General features: G+C 35.3%; 1 protein-coding gene across 1 annotated transcript in view; it reads right to left on the bottom strand.

The window, feature by feature from the left end:
- WDPCP (WD repeat containing planar cell polarity effector) overlaps window positions 1-13,521 on the bottom strand; it is an 88,849-nt gene extending 75,328 nt beyond the window's left edge. Inside the window, exons 1-5 of the mRNA XM_010087893.1 lie at window positions 13,458-13,521; window positions 11,668-11,712; window positions 10,637-10,687; window positions 8,086-8,156; window positions 7,774-7,833 (exon numbers count right to left, since the gene is read on the bottom strand). Coding sequence (XP_010086195.1) covers window positions 7,774-7,833; window positions 8,086-8,156; window positions 10,637-10,687; window positions 11,668-11,712; window positions 13,458-13,518 — 288 coding nt within the window. The 5' untranslated portion in view covers window positions 13,519-13,521. The remainder of the gene's footprint in view (window positions 1-7,773; window positions 7,834-8,085; window positions 8,157-10,636; window positions 10,688-11,667; window positions 11,713-13,457) is intronic.
- Between the last annotated feature and the right edge of the window lie 221 nt (window positions 13,522-13,742).

The following is a 13,742-nucleotide window of genomic DNA, read 5'->3' as shown; positions in this document are numbered from 1 at the left end:
TTCCTGCTACATGGCAGCAGTTCTGAAGGACTCATTCTGGCAGCTAGGTTCATAACCCTCTAATCAGTAAAAAAAATAAAAATCATTATTTGTTCAGCAGAGGTTACACCAGCCCCAAATTTGCTGAACAATCTTTTCTGCCAAAGAAATCCTCAGTGGAAAGACCATTGTAGAAACATACAGAGGACTCACCAAAGGCCAGAAATCTTGGACTCCAGCTCTTCTGCCTAACAGCAGATACTTAAAGAAATCTCTGTGCTTTTAAAAAACTTACTACTAGAGAAATATTTGCTCTTGTAGTAGAGTTTGGCATAAAAATCCCTGCTCCTAATAATTTAGCTACGAAAATTCTCAGTTATACATATTTTGCTATATTACTATAGCTCTGTGCTCTCTGTAGCAAAGAACAGGACAAGCATATTTAAACAAATTACCTTCTTGCCCTGACTAATGTCTCTAACCAGTATTTTTTCAACCTATCTTCCTGTCAATTCACAGTAGTTTGAAGATAAATTCTATTGAAATCTGGAACAGAAACAAAAAATACCTGTGCTGTGAAGTGAATATGTTAAGAACAAATGATCATTTGCCATCCTGCCAAAGTCTAATAATGCATTCTAATCATGACGTATATAGTCAATGTTTCAATATTTCCTGTCATGACAGATGTCCTTTAAGGTTTTGTCCTAGTAAAAATGTTAGACACAGTTACACTCATGCAGCTTTTATTACAATCTTTCAAAACTTCAATTTATCCTTACGTTGAAGTTAGATCAGATAAAATCACAATTTATTTCCAAGTTGGTAATGTTAATTCCAGAAAGGTTTGACTATGGTTAGCTATAACTGTACAAAGAACCTAGTTGAAAAAGTTAGAGTTGAAACCCAGAAGCTGACAAACTATGATGCAAGCAATGATCAAGGAAAATTACATAAATGCTCTAGAAAGATCAGTTCTAAACTACTGAATGAATATCAGCCTGCCAGAGAAGAGTGAAACACCCCAAATCCTTCAGTGCCAACAACAGAGCTGGTGGAGTCCTATAAATAAACTCTCCAACTTGTGTCTTCCACAATGCCTTTGCTTGGGAGCTATGTTCTTCCCTCAGAAAGCATTACAGTAATGGCAGGCTGCTCCCATGCTTCCTTTCCTTGCAGGGAGTGAGAAGAGCATCCTGGAGTTAACCTGGGAGAACAACCTAAGGGAATCAGAAGTCTATAGCCTCTAGGTTTACCTGACAGAGTAGGGATATATGTATCACCGATCCAGGTGAAGAGGAGAGGCAAAACACAGGAAAAAAAAGTGTTTTGATCTGTAGATGGTCAGTGATCTTGAATGACTGCATTATTGAATGAGGTCACATGCTTGTCATTCTGTCATTCTGCTGACATCCAATATGTCCATCCAAAACGCTGTATAGAGACTTGTTTGCAAACTCTCGGCTTGAGAGCAACAAATAAGGTTAGAATTCTATAACCCTTCATTGTTTCAGGGTGTAAATTCACTTTATGCCTATTTTTTCGTTTCCTGGTACTGACATAAATCATACCTGTTACAGAGCTCGAATAGAAATCTATGAAAACTGCTCCAGTGTATGATGACATTTATATAAATATCAAATATTGTGCCAATGGGTGTGCTTTGCTTTACATCTATGAACCTAGTCATTAAACCAATGCTATATATTTTCAATATTGCATAGATGACTCTCTCTGCTATCAGTACGGCATGATAGAATTGTAGAAAGGAGGTAAGAATAATATAATTTCCATGGCTTTTATTGCTTCTCCCATTGTCCTCCCTCCTTCTTTATGTTTACAGTAAAACATTCTTTCCTATTATTCTCCACAGAAGTTTGAGATATTTGGGCAAAACTTAAATCTTAATTTAACAAATTTTTGATATAACAATTTACCATAGTTGGTAATATACCTGTGCTCCACAGGTTTAAGTCCTTCTCTCTAGGAACTTTAGAGTCTACATTTATGAAGTAAATCAGAGACCTTATACACTATATGGCCATGTAAGGTCAGTATTTCTTCCACTTCTTTTTAAAAATCCTTTGGATTAGAATGGGAGCTTTTTTTTTTTTAAATAGTTCTTAAAGTGTACCATGAAGTACAGGCAGATATTTAAATAAAGCAGGGAAGTGGCTGATTCACCATCCCTGGAAGTATTTAAAAGACGTGTAGATGTGGCACTTAGGGACATGGTTTAGTGGTTGACTTTGCAGTGTGAGGTTAACCATTGGACTTGATGACATTAAGGGTCTTTTCCAACCTATATGATTCTATGATTCTATGACCCTATATTATCTTCCAACTAAAATACTATGTTAAAGATAAAATACTTATGTGCTTGAAATGAAACTTCACAGTTTTAATTCTTTACTCACTGTCTAGTCTATGCAAAGACTGTTACATGGTAATAAGATTTAGGTGCTGTTATACAGAAGCTTGCATAGTTAAGCTCATATTTTGGTGGATGGGAGCAGTCCAGTCATAAGCACAAATGAATATAAAGCAAATGGGGAAGACTGCAAACTTGGCTTGAACACAGATACACTGTGATCCAACTCCAAAAAGTACTGCTCAAAGGAATTGCCCATCATTGCTAAAGAATAAAAGCAAACATAAGAGGCATCATTTACACAAGGCACAAAGACGTTCGATTTAACAGATTCCAAATTAGGGAAAAAAGCTCACAATAATGAAACACACCACAAATTCTTCAGACTAAAGTACTGCGATGTGAAAAATAGAAATCCAAAGTCATCTCTACAGCTTTAACAGTCTCAAGATATTCCCAAACAAAATATGAAAGCATGACTTCATACCTATTGGAAGAACAGGCATAGCTTTTGTACTTGACTGTAGTCTGAGTAAAATGTTTGGGCATCTGGTCATTCTACATGGTGGGAAGGAAGGGCCACTCAGTGTCTGTTACTGAGGAGTTGAATGTAAAGACTTTGATAGAAGGAATTATGCACCTTGTACGCCAAAACCAGTTCTCTAATGGGCAAGAAAGACATAAGAAGGAGCAGAAGATATTCAGGGGAAGACTTAGCACTTCCCTTCCCCAATAGCAAAGTGCTCCAATATGTATTGAGTTACTTTTCATTAAGCAAAGGACTTAAGTACAGGCTCGTGTTACGGACTGTAGTAGAACTTAAGCATGTACTTAAGTGGATTCCTTTATCCTTGGAAACTTTAGCTCTTGACTTCTCATTCATGCAGCTTAGCTGCTTATCAGGCCTTCTACCTAAAAAGATACCTGCAGAGCAAAGCCAGGATTTGCTTCTATCTGATTAAAATTGGAAGAGAAGGAAAACACGCCTGTAAAAAATATTGCTGCAAACTGTTTTCTCTTACAGAGCCCAACCGACAAAGAAATATGCAAAAGGAGAAGGGAATGGCAAAGCATTTCTTGTTCAAGCAGGTTCCCAGGGTTTTTCCCCACCTCTTCATTCCAGATTGCTTTCTTAGCCACCCTACCATAATTACTCTGTTGCATGCCTTATTACAGATGAAGTTATTGTTGTTACACGTTACTGTTTCACAATAATCAATGCATTTGTACTTATAGCTCCAAATCTCTAAAACCACATAACACATTAATGGCTGTGATCAAAAGCAACCAAAAGTATTTAATATGAGGGCAATGTTCCTTTTAGTAACTGGTGATGGGTACTAGCTTCTCATGTATTCTAGCCAGAATGTCTTGATTTTTATATCAGATGTGCTACTATATGTCACCATATATCTTGCTAAATCAGTTTGCATATGGGCATCTTAGCTGATATAACAAGCCATGTCAACAAATATTGCTATGTACCTCAATTCAGAATCCACTTCTAAGTATGTCAATGATGGTAACATAAAAAACTTTCATATACATATGTAAATTGCAACACAAATTAAATAAAATCAAAGTAATTTAGCAAAGAATATATACTTCTGTTTCATTAGCAGGTAACAGATACGATTCACAGCTAGTGCTTGGCTTTTACACAACAAAATAATTCAGTGTTGGCATTTGTTTAATTCTACATCGTAATGCAAATGTAAAACTAAAAAAAGTTTGAAATCAAATATTTCGGCTAGATCTCATTAAATTTTACTACCTTACATTGTAAAAACAAACCTAAACCAATGGCATCGTTTCACAGGATTGATTTCATGATTTTGTGGCGAAACTTAAAAGCATTCCAAAGAATCAGAAAAGCAGACCAAGAGGAAGGGAAGCAGCCAGAACCGAGTTGCATAAACTCAACAATATTGATAAAATTTATTCCTTAGACTATTACTCTTTGGTAGGAAAATCTGAGGATTAAATTGTTTATTTAATTATAAACAATACAGTGGCATCTTATTGTAAAGACTTCTTTTCTTTTTTTTTTTTTCATCATCCTTCTTTTATGGTCCATTTATTTTCCTTTGACATCAACTAACTGCAGATTACAGGATTATTTCAGCAACTCATCACAGGTCATCATAGTTGGGGTTCAGAAGTGCCATACAGAAATGGTGTGCATTCAGATCCTATTGGAACAAGTAGGAACAGAGCTAAAGAAAAGACCTCAGTCCTTTAGGGCTCAACTCAGCTCTTTTAAATAGGAGAGCAAGCTCCTTGACAAGAATCCCTTTACAGTCTAGGCTATGTTTACTTGAATTGGCACATCATCTATTTCAGAAGCTCTAAGCAGTACCAGAATGTATACTTAGGACTGCAAAAATAAAGGTCAATAGATTTTTTTTTTTGGCAATGGACAAAGAAGTAAATATGAAACTTGTAATGCACTGATTGTATTTTAAAAAAAAAGTAATAGGAGAAATTATGATGCATAAAATGAAACATTAAGAAAGGCAGAAAGCCGGGCCAGCGTTATAGTAGTTCTAGGCAAACTCATATAAAAGAGCCAATTTTGAGAAATAAATTAATACAATGGACAAGATAATCTGTATGCAAACTAACTACATTTTTCATTGAGGCATACGTATGAAATCTAATCGGTCATTCGCACACAAACAGTTAACATGACAGCACACTTATTTTTAGCAAATGTATGTTATAATTTATAGCCCCCAATTTTTGCCTCTGGGCTAGTTAGAAGCTGGAAGTGCTGGAGGAAGCAGTGAGGGATTAGGAATAGTGATGTTCAGGTTCCAGAAGGCACACTAGAAGCAGTTCTATGCTTGTTTTTCACAAAATCTGAGGGAAATCATACTATTCTTTTAAATTATAGTCTTGTCATTATTGTATCACTTTTCAGATTCTTTTCAATTTGTTCTGTATTGCTAAAGGTACAACTGTCATTGAGTTTTTGGCTAGCACATTGTTACTACAACACAAAGGGAACTCTTTCTGGTTCGGCTAAAGATATCGCAGATTTGAAAACATAGAACATTTATAGAAAAATGTGATGGCTGTTAAGCTAAATATTTTAACTTTGAATGAATTCATTTGACATTGTATTGCTACTGAAAAACAAAGATAAAAAAAAATACTATAATTAAACCACATACTCAGATTTAGCCCAAATCACTGAAAATTACAACAGCATAATTCACTATATTCTCTCTATGCTGTTTGTCTGACATGTTGTTTTTTATTACACTTGAATGTTAAGGTAAACACAGACCCTTCTTTTTCCACTGGCAGCTGCTCTGGTATCCATCCAAAATAGCATGTGAATACAGTAGTCCTATGACATAGATCGCACCTCTGTGTGATAAGAACTTTCTGCTGAAACAGCTAATTAGTCTCCTACTTAGAACTAAAAAATAAATGTACAACATCTTTTCCAGAAGCTTCAGAACATTTGTATCAAAAAGGAGTCCAGAAATTCCTGCAAAATGCGTAAAGACAGATAAGCATCAGAAAAACAAACTATTTAACATAAAAATAAAGAGAAGATAGCTTTTCTCTTCTATTCATTTTTCTGTTTTATTTTCATTTGTTGGAGAGTTTATATTTTCAGGAAGACAGAAAGTGGAATAACACAACTGTTTTGGCAGAACATTCTAAAACGTCTTGAAGACTTCAGCTATCAGACATTATTATATTAAAAAACATTTTGTTTTGTGATTGAGAAACCAAAAGTAGAATTTAAGGACAGAGAAGTTACTATGATTTTTATCTATAACTCTGGCTCTGTTATAAGCTATACTACCACTTATACTCTGGCTATACAAGCCATCTAAAAAACCCTAAAAAAATACTCAATTTAACAAGCTAACCTTTTACATGATTCAATACAATATAGAGCCAGACCTAACATATTAAGATAAAAACAAACAACTTTTTTCTTTCCCATCTTGTACAAGAAATAAGTAATTGTATTTATCTCTTTTTGTAAGCCTGAAACTACTTAGAAAATGCCAAGTCAAAAAAAAAATAAAATTTATACAGAATGGATAGTGTACCAAAGTTGTTACATTATAAAGGCAGGATGATCACATTTTGGAAGAAGTTCACTGTTCCTAAGTATGTATAGGTAAGGAATGCGGGTGGATGCAGATAGATGGGAGGGGAAGGAAAATGATACAGAGTAAATGGATGGGGAAAGCAAATGAAGAGACAGCAACCTGGGAAGCAGATGAATACACTCATGGCTAATTGACTCAGTATTTCTTAACCAGATTCCTTTTCTAATCAGGACAATAACAACACACACACAGAATCCTCTAATTAGCATACAATTAATATTTAAATAAGTTCTAGAAGATTAACATTCACAGATATATACTATGTAATCTGTACACGAATGATATACATTTCCTAGCGATAACATCTGATAGGCAAATGTAGCTTAAACAATAATATATTTATTACTGATACAAAAAGACTATATACTATTTGACATGTCAGGTATTTAAAAATTTTGCTATTGTTAAAGACATTTCTGGAATTTCAGTGGTATAAGGTTCGAATATTTAATATTCATCCTGCTGACACATATTTGGAACTACTTGAATTAGAAGAAAAAAAATTATGAAACTGAAAAAGCATAAAAGTTAGAACACAATTTATTTTCAGAAACAGTATTAGCAATATTTATAAGTATTCCCCATGTCAAAGCAGCTTCAAATAAGATTCACATTCCTCATGAACAATGAAGACTGCAGAAACTTACAAAATACATTACATATGTTTTTCAGAACAAGCTCATGATTAAGGAGCTAGACCACATGTCATGTTCAGCTCTCCCACCTACCCTACTGTTCTGTGTTAAAGAGGATGTGAAAAGCTGTTTCTCGTACACAGTATGTGGAACTTACAAGGACAGAGAACATAGCTACATGTGTGCCTCATGTCACAATATCTTTTAATCCATAACTTGATTGATGATCTAGCGGGTTTACAGTTAAAGCTTCCCTCCCATATTACACAAGCACAAAGATTTACAACAGACATGTAAATAATTAAGATATTAAAAACTAATATAACATAGATTCCAGGCCTGTCAATATATTTTAACTGCTCCCTTAGCCTACTATTTTGAGGTACAGGATACTTTCAGTTTCCCCACATAATAATAATCTCACAGAACCAGGGCCCTTTAATGTAATTTTTCTTGTTGATAAAAACCAGACTCTTGTTTAGTAGCATCTACTTCAGGTTAGAATTTTAAATAAACAAAATCTAGGTAATAAGAGCTCATACATTAAAAAAATTGTGTTAGTTAACATTTTAACAATATTGCATCAATCACCGAATGGCTGTTCAGCTCCACTGACTGAACATTGCAAGACCTTGTCAAAACATTTTACCTGACAGATATGTTTATTCTTCCATTTGCTCAGCACACATTGACTGTTTTGCATTAAGTCCTAAAGGGCAACAGAAAACAGAGAGTGGAGTTGGCAGTACACATTGTCACTATCAGTTAACATACTTCTGATTTTCAAGTTTATAGATGAAGCATGCCATACAAAGATGCAGCTGTTTTAGAACAGCCCATCAGACAAAAGCACATTTATCATCACTAGGAGAGCTGAATCTTTATGAAAATTAAAGCTGTTGAAAGAGGTTTGAAAACTGGATTATATGTTGCTGTACTTGAAACTTTTTCAGAAACATACCTCTAACTCCTTGAGTGTATCTCGCAGTTTGTCTGGTCGCCTATTTTTCAGTATCCAAGGATAATCTCGAGCTGGCAAATGAAAGTTAAAAAAGAAAAAAGAAGATAGAGAATATGTGTATGTACAGGTGACTGTATATATATGTGTATATATGTGTGTGTGTACAAATATACATTTACATATAATAAAAAAAAGTTCTTCAAGTTGAGCTTCCTTTTTTGTGGAAACAAAACTAGGATTGCTAGGAGTTACATTAAAAGTAAAACTTACCTGTAATTGGAAGGAAATGGCTATGGTTTCTATTGGTTTGTATTGTCAAATGATAACCTGTTGAAAGGCTCTGTCGTAGGAACAGTTAGCATGAAATATCCACATTGACCATGACTTCACCATGGCAATTGTGTACAAAGCTCTCAGGATGTAATATCTTACCCAGCTACTAAGTACTTCCAATGAGAAAGCATCTCACATTCAGTATGTTAACTCCGATTCAAGTTCTCAAATCCTAAACAGGTACTATTCTTTTGAACCAGCACGTCATTGCCTGATTTTAAAAAGCAGGCACTAATAGGTCTGCAGAATATATATGCATGGATATGTGAATATACAGAGGTATTGACAACAGGTAATTGTGACTGCCATAACTATGGAGTATAGTTATTTATAGGATTTGTGTTTGCAAATTTGGTCTGAAGAATCTGCCAAGTCAAGCAAACAAGAAACTGCATGACTGCTACAGCCCTTTAGCAAATTTATTAATGTTCAGCAAACTATTGTGAAAATTCTGGCCTAATACATTAATCCTGAAACCAGGAGGCAAAGCTTCCTCCGGAGTTGCTAGTAATAGGCTTGTTTCACAGCTGAGAATCAGGTTCTAATAACTCATGAAATTTCATCTATTAAAAGTGAGCAGTTTTCTCTTTGTAAGTATACAATAAAAACCACAAGAAACTAGAACACATTGTCTTTTAAAAATCTAGCCTATTTAAAGGAAACCTGATGAAAAGTTTTGGGCTCCAAGCTGTCAGTTTGTATGCCAACTTCCAGACTGAATGACTTAACAGTTGTGCTTAAACCTCCCTGCAAAAAGGAGTTTACAATAGAAGTGCTATAGAGTGAAAAAATGAAGGATTTCATAGATCAACAAAAGAGCACACCAACATACAAGTTCTCTTTGTGTTTTACTGGACTGATGCCAATGTTGGTGGAACTGTTATGATAATATTAATTAGGCATGTAAGATCACATTTTCAATGGGTGCCTTCATAAATACTGGAATATTTATCCACGTATGCAAAATGGGAAATTGCCTGTACAGATACCAAACTTTATATACAAATCAGCAGCTGTGAATAAAGTTGCACAAAGCTCCTCTTTAAGAAACATGTTATACGGTGCTTTGTGCCTAGGTCATTCCTATATTTGCAACAACGAGGTACAGTAGTTCATGTTCCTTTTGCATGTCACACGTATGAAAAACAACAGTTGGGACTTCTGTATAATGAGGTTTACCTGGGCCTGCTTCTCTTTTCATACAGGCAGCGACTGTAAGATAATGCTACTCAGAGCATTCAGGGATATAAATCCCTACTTATAACCCTTGCTCACCTCCCCACCTTTACAGAGCTGTATTGACTGAGTGACACACAACCCTTCACAGCAGGTGTAGATTTACCACATGGCTGCATGCACCTTTATACCCATCCCCACTGGGGCTTCAACCTGCTCCAAACATACCTTATGGTGTTGCAAATAACTTACCCTTCTGGAATACATTTTGCCTTCAAACGCATGCACAATGCAATGTTAATTTTCATTATAAGATAAAATGTTAAGGCAATTCTTACAGCATACAAATTATTTTGTCAAGTCACCTGAAAATCAATTAGTTTTTTCAGTGTTGTCATGTAATAATGTTTGAACATTAATGAATGCTGTGAGCAATAGTAACTATGCAGGAGTTGTAAAACTTGAGCTAAAGAAAAGTCGTACTAATATAAAAATCTTTAACTGTCACAGTATTGCTGTGTGATAGCATAAACTGAAATTGCTTTTAACTAGATAACACAGAACAGTGTAAACGTTTCAAAGCTAAAAGCATTCTGTGAAGGCAGCTGATTATTAACCTGGAATTTGATTTTGGCTGAAAGTATTATAGTTATATTTTTCAGTTTTAAGGCAGTTGGTATTTCAGTTCAAGAGCTGATTGGGAAAAATGTATATTACTCATCTGCTGAGTAAATTTCATAATGAAAAATATGGATTGTGATTATTTTTGTGATTCCTTGACAATGGACTTGAGAAGCAATACACACTATTACGTTTAGCGACACAGAAAAAAAACCAGATTGCAATTATACCAGGAAGGAATAATTACAACTTCTAAATGGTTTTGCGCTGTGTAGTTCTGTGACCACCTGTCTTAGATGGCATGTGCAGAAAGTTACATTGGAAGCAGTCTGAGGGTATTTTAATACTTTTTCAGGGGCATCACCAATCCAAATTAATAATCTGGTTTTACTGTAACAAGAAACTCAGAAAATGTCCTTACATTCTGCTAGCTTTTGCTTCTCTTCTAAGTAACCATGCTTCATCTGTGATGCTAAAGGAAAGAAAGGATGAAAAGATGAATGATAATCCTTACGACTGCTGTCAGCAAACATTAATATTAGAGAGAAGACTCATACCATTTGATAAAACATAGAAATTTACAAACAATTAAGACAGACCTGATGTTTTCACCTCGTAAGGTGGATATCTTAAATTTTCAGTGAAAGAAAGGCTTCTGCAGCCCAACAGGTGGGCCAGCATTACTGAGCCTCCAATCTCATTAGATAGTGAAGTGAGCTGCAACTGAACCCAAAAGAGAAGCTGAGTCAGTCTGTCAGCAGAGCCATGGAGACAGCGTATTAACCACGAAACTCAGCCCACAGGATGCTGGCACAAGCCTCCACTCTAACCTGGCCGCAAAGAGGAAGTAACTCTAGCCGAACAGACCTTTTGGCCCATCCTGAAACTTCTAGGATTAACAGGATTAATCAGATAAAGAAAATTGATCGTTCACTCTGAAATGGCCATTTCAGAGACCAGGTAGGGATGCAGGAGGCCAGGGCTGGCACTCTCGTGCGTTCACGATGCCCTCTGCTGGGATTCCATCAAACACCCAACTACCGCAGCGCCAGGGTCCAACTGCCCGAGCCTTGGACTGCACCGTCCCTCACAATGATGTTAGTACGGCATTTTGGTATTCTGCAGCAGGTGAAAGGGCTGAATAGAAGATAAAAGACTATATAAAATATTAGAATTTAGAGTTTTAAACCCCACTGCTGTTTCTAATGACAAAGAAGTTGGGTTTACGCAAATATTTTCCCTTTCTTTTTCTTCTGAGGAATAAAATGTTTTTAAATACTCTGTTGTAACTTGGGAGAGATAACTTCCTTCTGTGCTTCCTTACTACATAGAAATACAGAGGCATATACTAACAAGAAATTTGAAGTTATATTTTTCAGAGGAAGCAGTTGGTGCAAAGATTGAACAATTGTAAGTTTTGTTTAGTTTTAGTTATGGTTCTTTATATTTTACCTGGTTCCTTGTTGTCATAGTACTGGTGGATCCCAATATCGTCATCTATACAATTGAATGTAAATATATTTAATTATGGATGTGACACTGGAAACAAAACACAACTTAACATCAAAGTTCAGGACCTCAATTTTTGCTAGCTGGAGTGAAGTGTTAGATGTTAAAATACAAGTGAGAACAGAAAAAACTACAGCATGCAGTCTGAATACCAGTGGGACTTTCAAGAATCAGCAAGGAAGGGCTGAAGGAGAATGTGACACATCCTTACATTTATTTGGAGCTGTCATTTCCTTCACATACACACTTTGATTCTCTTCCAGCTGCCAACATGCAAAAGTATTTTTATCACCTTCTTAGTTAGCATCTTTTATGTTCTTCCATATAAAAAGATAAGGATCATGGTGAAAAGTGTACCTCAGAATAACTCAAAATGTTTTATGATGATTGGCACAGCTGAGCTAAAGACAACAGGGTTTTTCTAAGATTCGTGAACTCATAAAGCTGCCTTTTCAAAGGAACCAATATTCTTAATCTATAGGTATTATTGCCTACCCAGTTCACATGGCAAATAAATTTGGATGTTTCAGGTACATTGGGACTGCAAGTCACACCAGCCAGTTCCTGATATGGCTGACTGGTAAATACTTTGGTGTGCCAAGGTAAGCTCCACCACATAGATCTAAATATTGCTTTAAGTTGCATGTTTTAAAATAATTAGTATGACACTGCATCTGCCTCCTTCTAAACTCAGACCAGGATATACCATCGGGAGAAATTCCTTACATGGAGGAAATGTAGGAAGGCACTGCAGTGGCAATACTGCTTTTAAAACAAGACAGTAGTCCTCCCTTCTGCCTCAGAATTTTAAAATGAGGTTTGTAGGCAAAGAATATATGGGGAGAGTGGAAGCAAGAAGGTCAAAGATGGAAAATTGGCATAGTAGACCACAGCACACCTTTAATTACAATAAATCACAACTACATGTTTACTTAAACCATCAGACTTTTCTATGAAATACAGCTTTTGACTCCTTTATCTTCTTGTTGTTACAGAACAGTTCTCACACAAAAATGGGATGTCAAGACACATTGAGTCCGTATTTGAATAATACTATTCAAATAATATCAATAATATTCAAAATAATAATTCAGTAAGATTAAATAATATCCAAAATAATATTTCAACAGAAGTATTGTATACTACAATTGGCATGAAGCATCATAAATAATATTTTGATAAGGCCGACTTATAAACCAGTGGGAATTTTTTTAGTATTCTATTTTAGCAATAGCAAGGCAAGATGAATGAAGGTAATTTCTACATGGCTAGTAATTAGTCATATGTCTCCTGGAACAATCAATTAATAAGATAAATATATCCTTGTAAGTATAAAATTTCAAGTAATAATGCAAAATACCCAGAACATGCAGTATTTTTTTATTTTCATGGTAAATACAAATAAAAATGTCTCTGCAAATCACTTCACTCTAGAGTTTCATTCATCCAAACTAGTCATTGAAGCAAAGCTTACAGGCAAGTAGGGCATAGCTTCCTAAAAAGGAAAATGCATTTAATTAAATATAATCTTAACATTTTTTACTTGAAAGGAGGCTCCAGTTCCATGATGAGATAAGCAAAGAAGCTGACCAAGTTCAAACTTCATATTGCTGCCTAATTTTCTTTCTCCTGAGTATAAAAACCACTTCATGTAGGTATTCAGAATTTTATATCAGTTTAATATTCATCAACAAGCTTTGCTGTTTTGTTTCTAGTGACAGGTAACAGCTCACCTCTAATATGTAAGTTAGTCTTCAAAGACCACAGGAACATCTCAGTCAGGCAGAAAGACATCTGGTGGCAGATGGAGCCTTATCACTATCAAAGGATGGAAAGAAACTGCATGAGCAAATTAATTACCCTCTATCACCAGTGAAACTGCAAGTATTTTGGAAATCAAGTGCTAGAAGAACTTGGTGCCAATGATATTCTGTTGTATGTAATTTGTAGTTTAGTGCTAGAAGAACTCACTGCCAATGATACTTTGTTATATATAATTTGTAGGTTTTGACTGCAAT

This window comes from Pterocles gutturalis, unplaced genomic scaffold (genome assembly GCF_000699245.1).
Source record: "Pterocles gutturalis isolate BGI_N339 unplaced genomic scaffold, ASM69924v1 scaffold33156, whole genome shotgun sequence".
Taxonomy (NCBI): domain Eukaryota; kingdom Metazoa; phylum Chordata; class Aves; order Pterocliformes; family Pteroclidae; genus Pterocles; species Pterocles gutturalis.
This window is presented reverse-complemented; position numbering and strand designations above follow the sequence as displayed.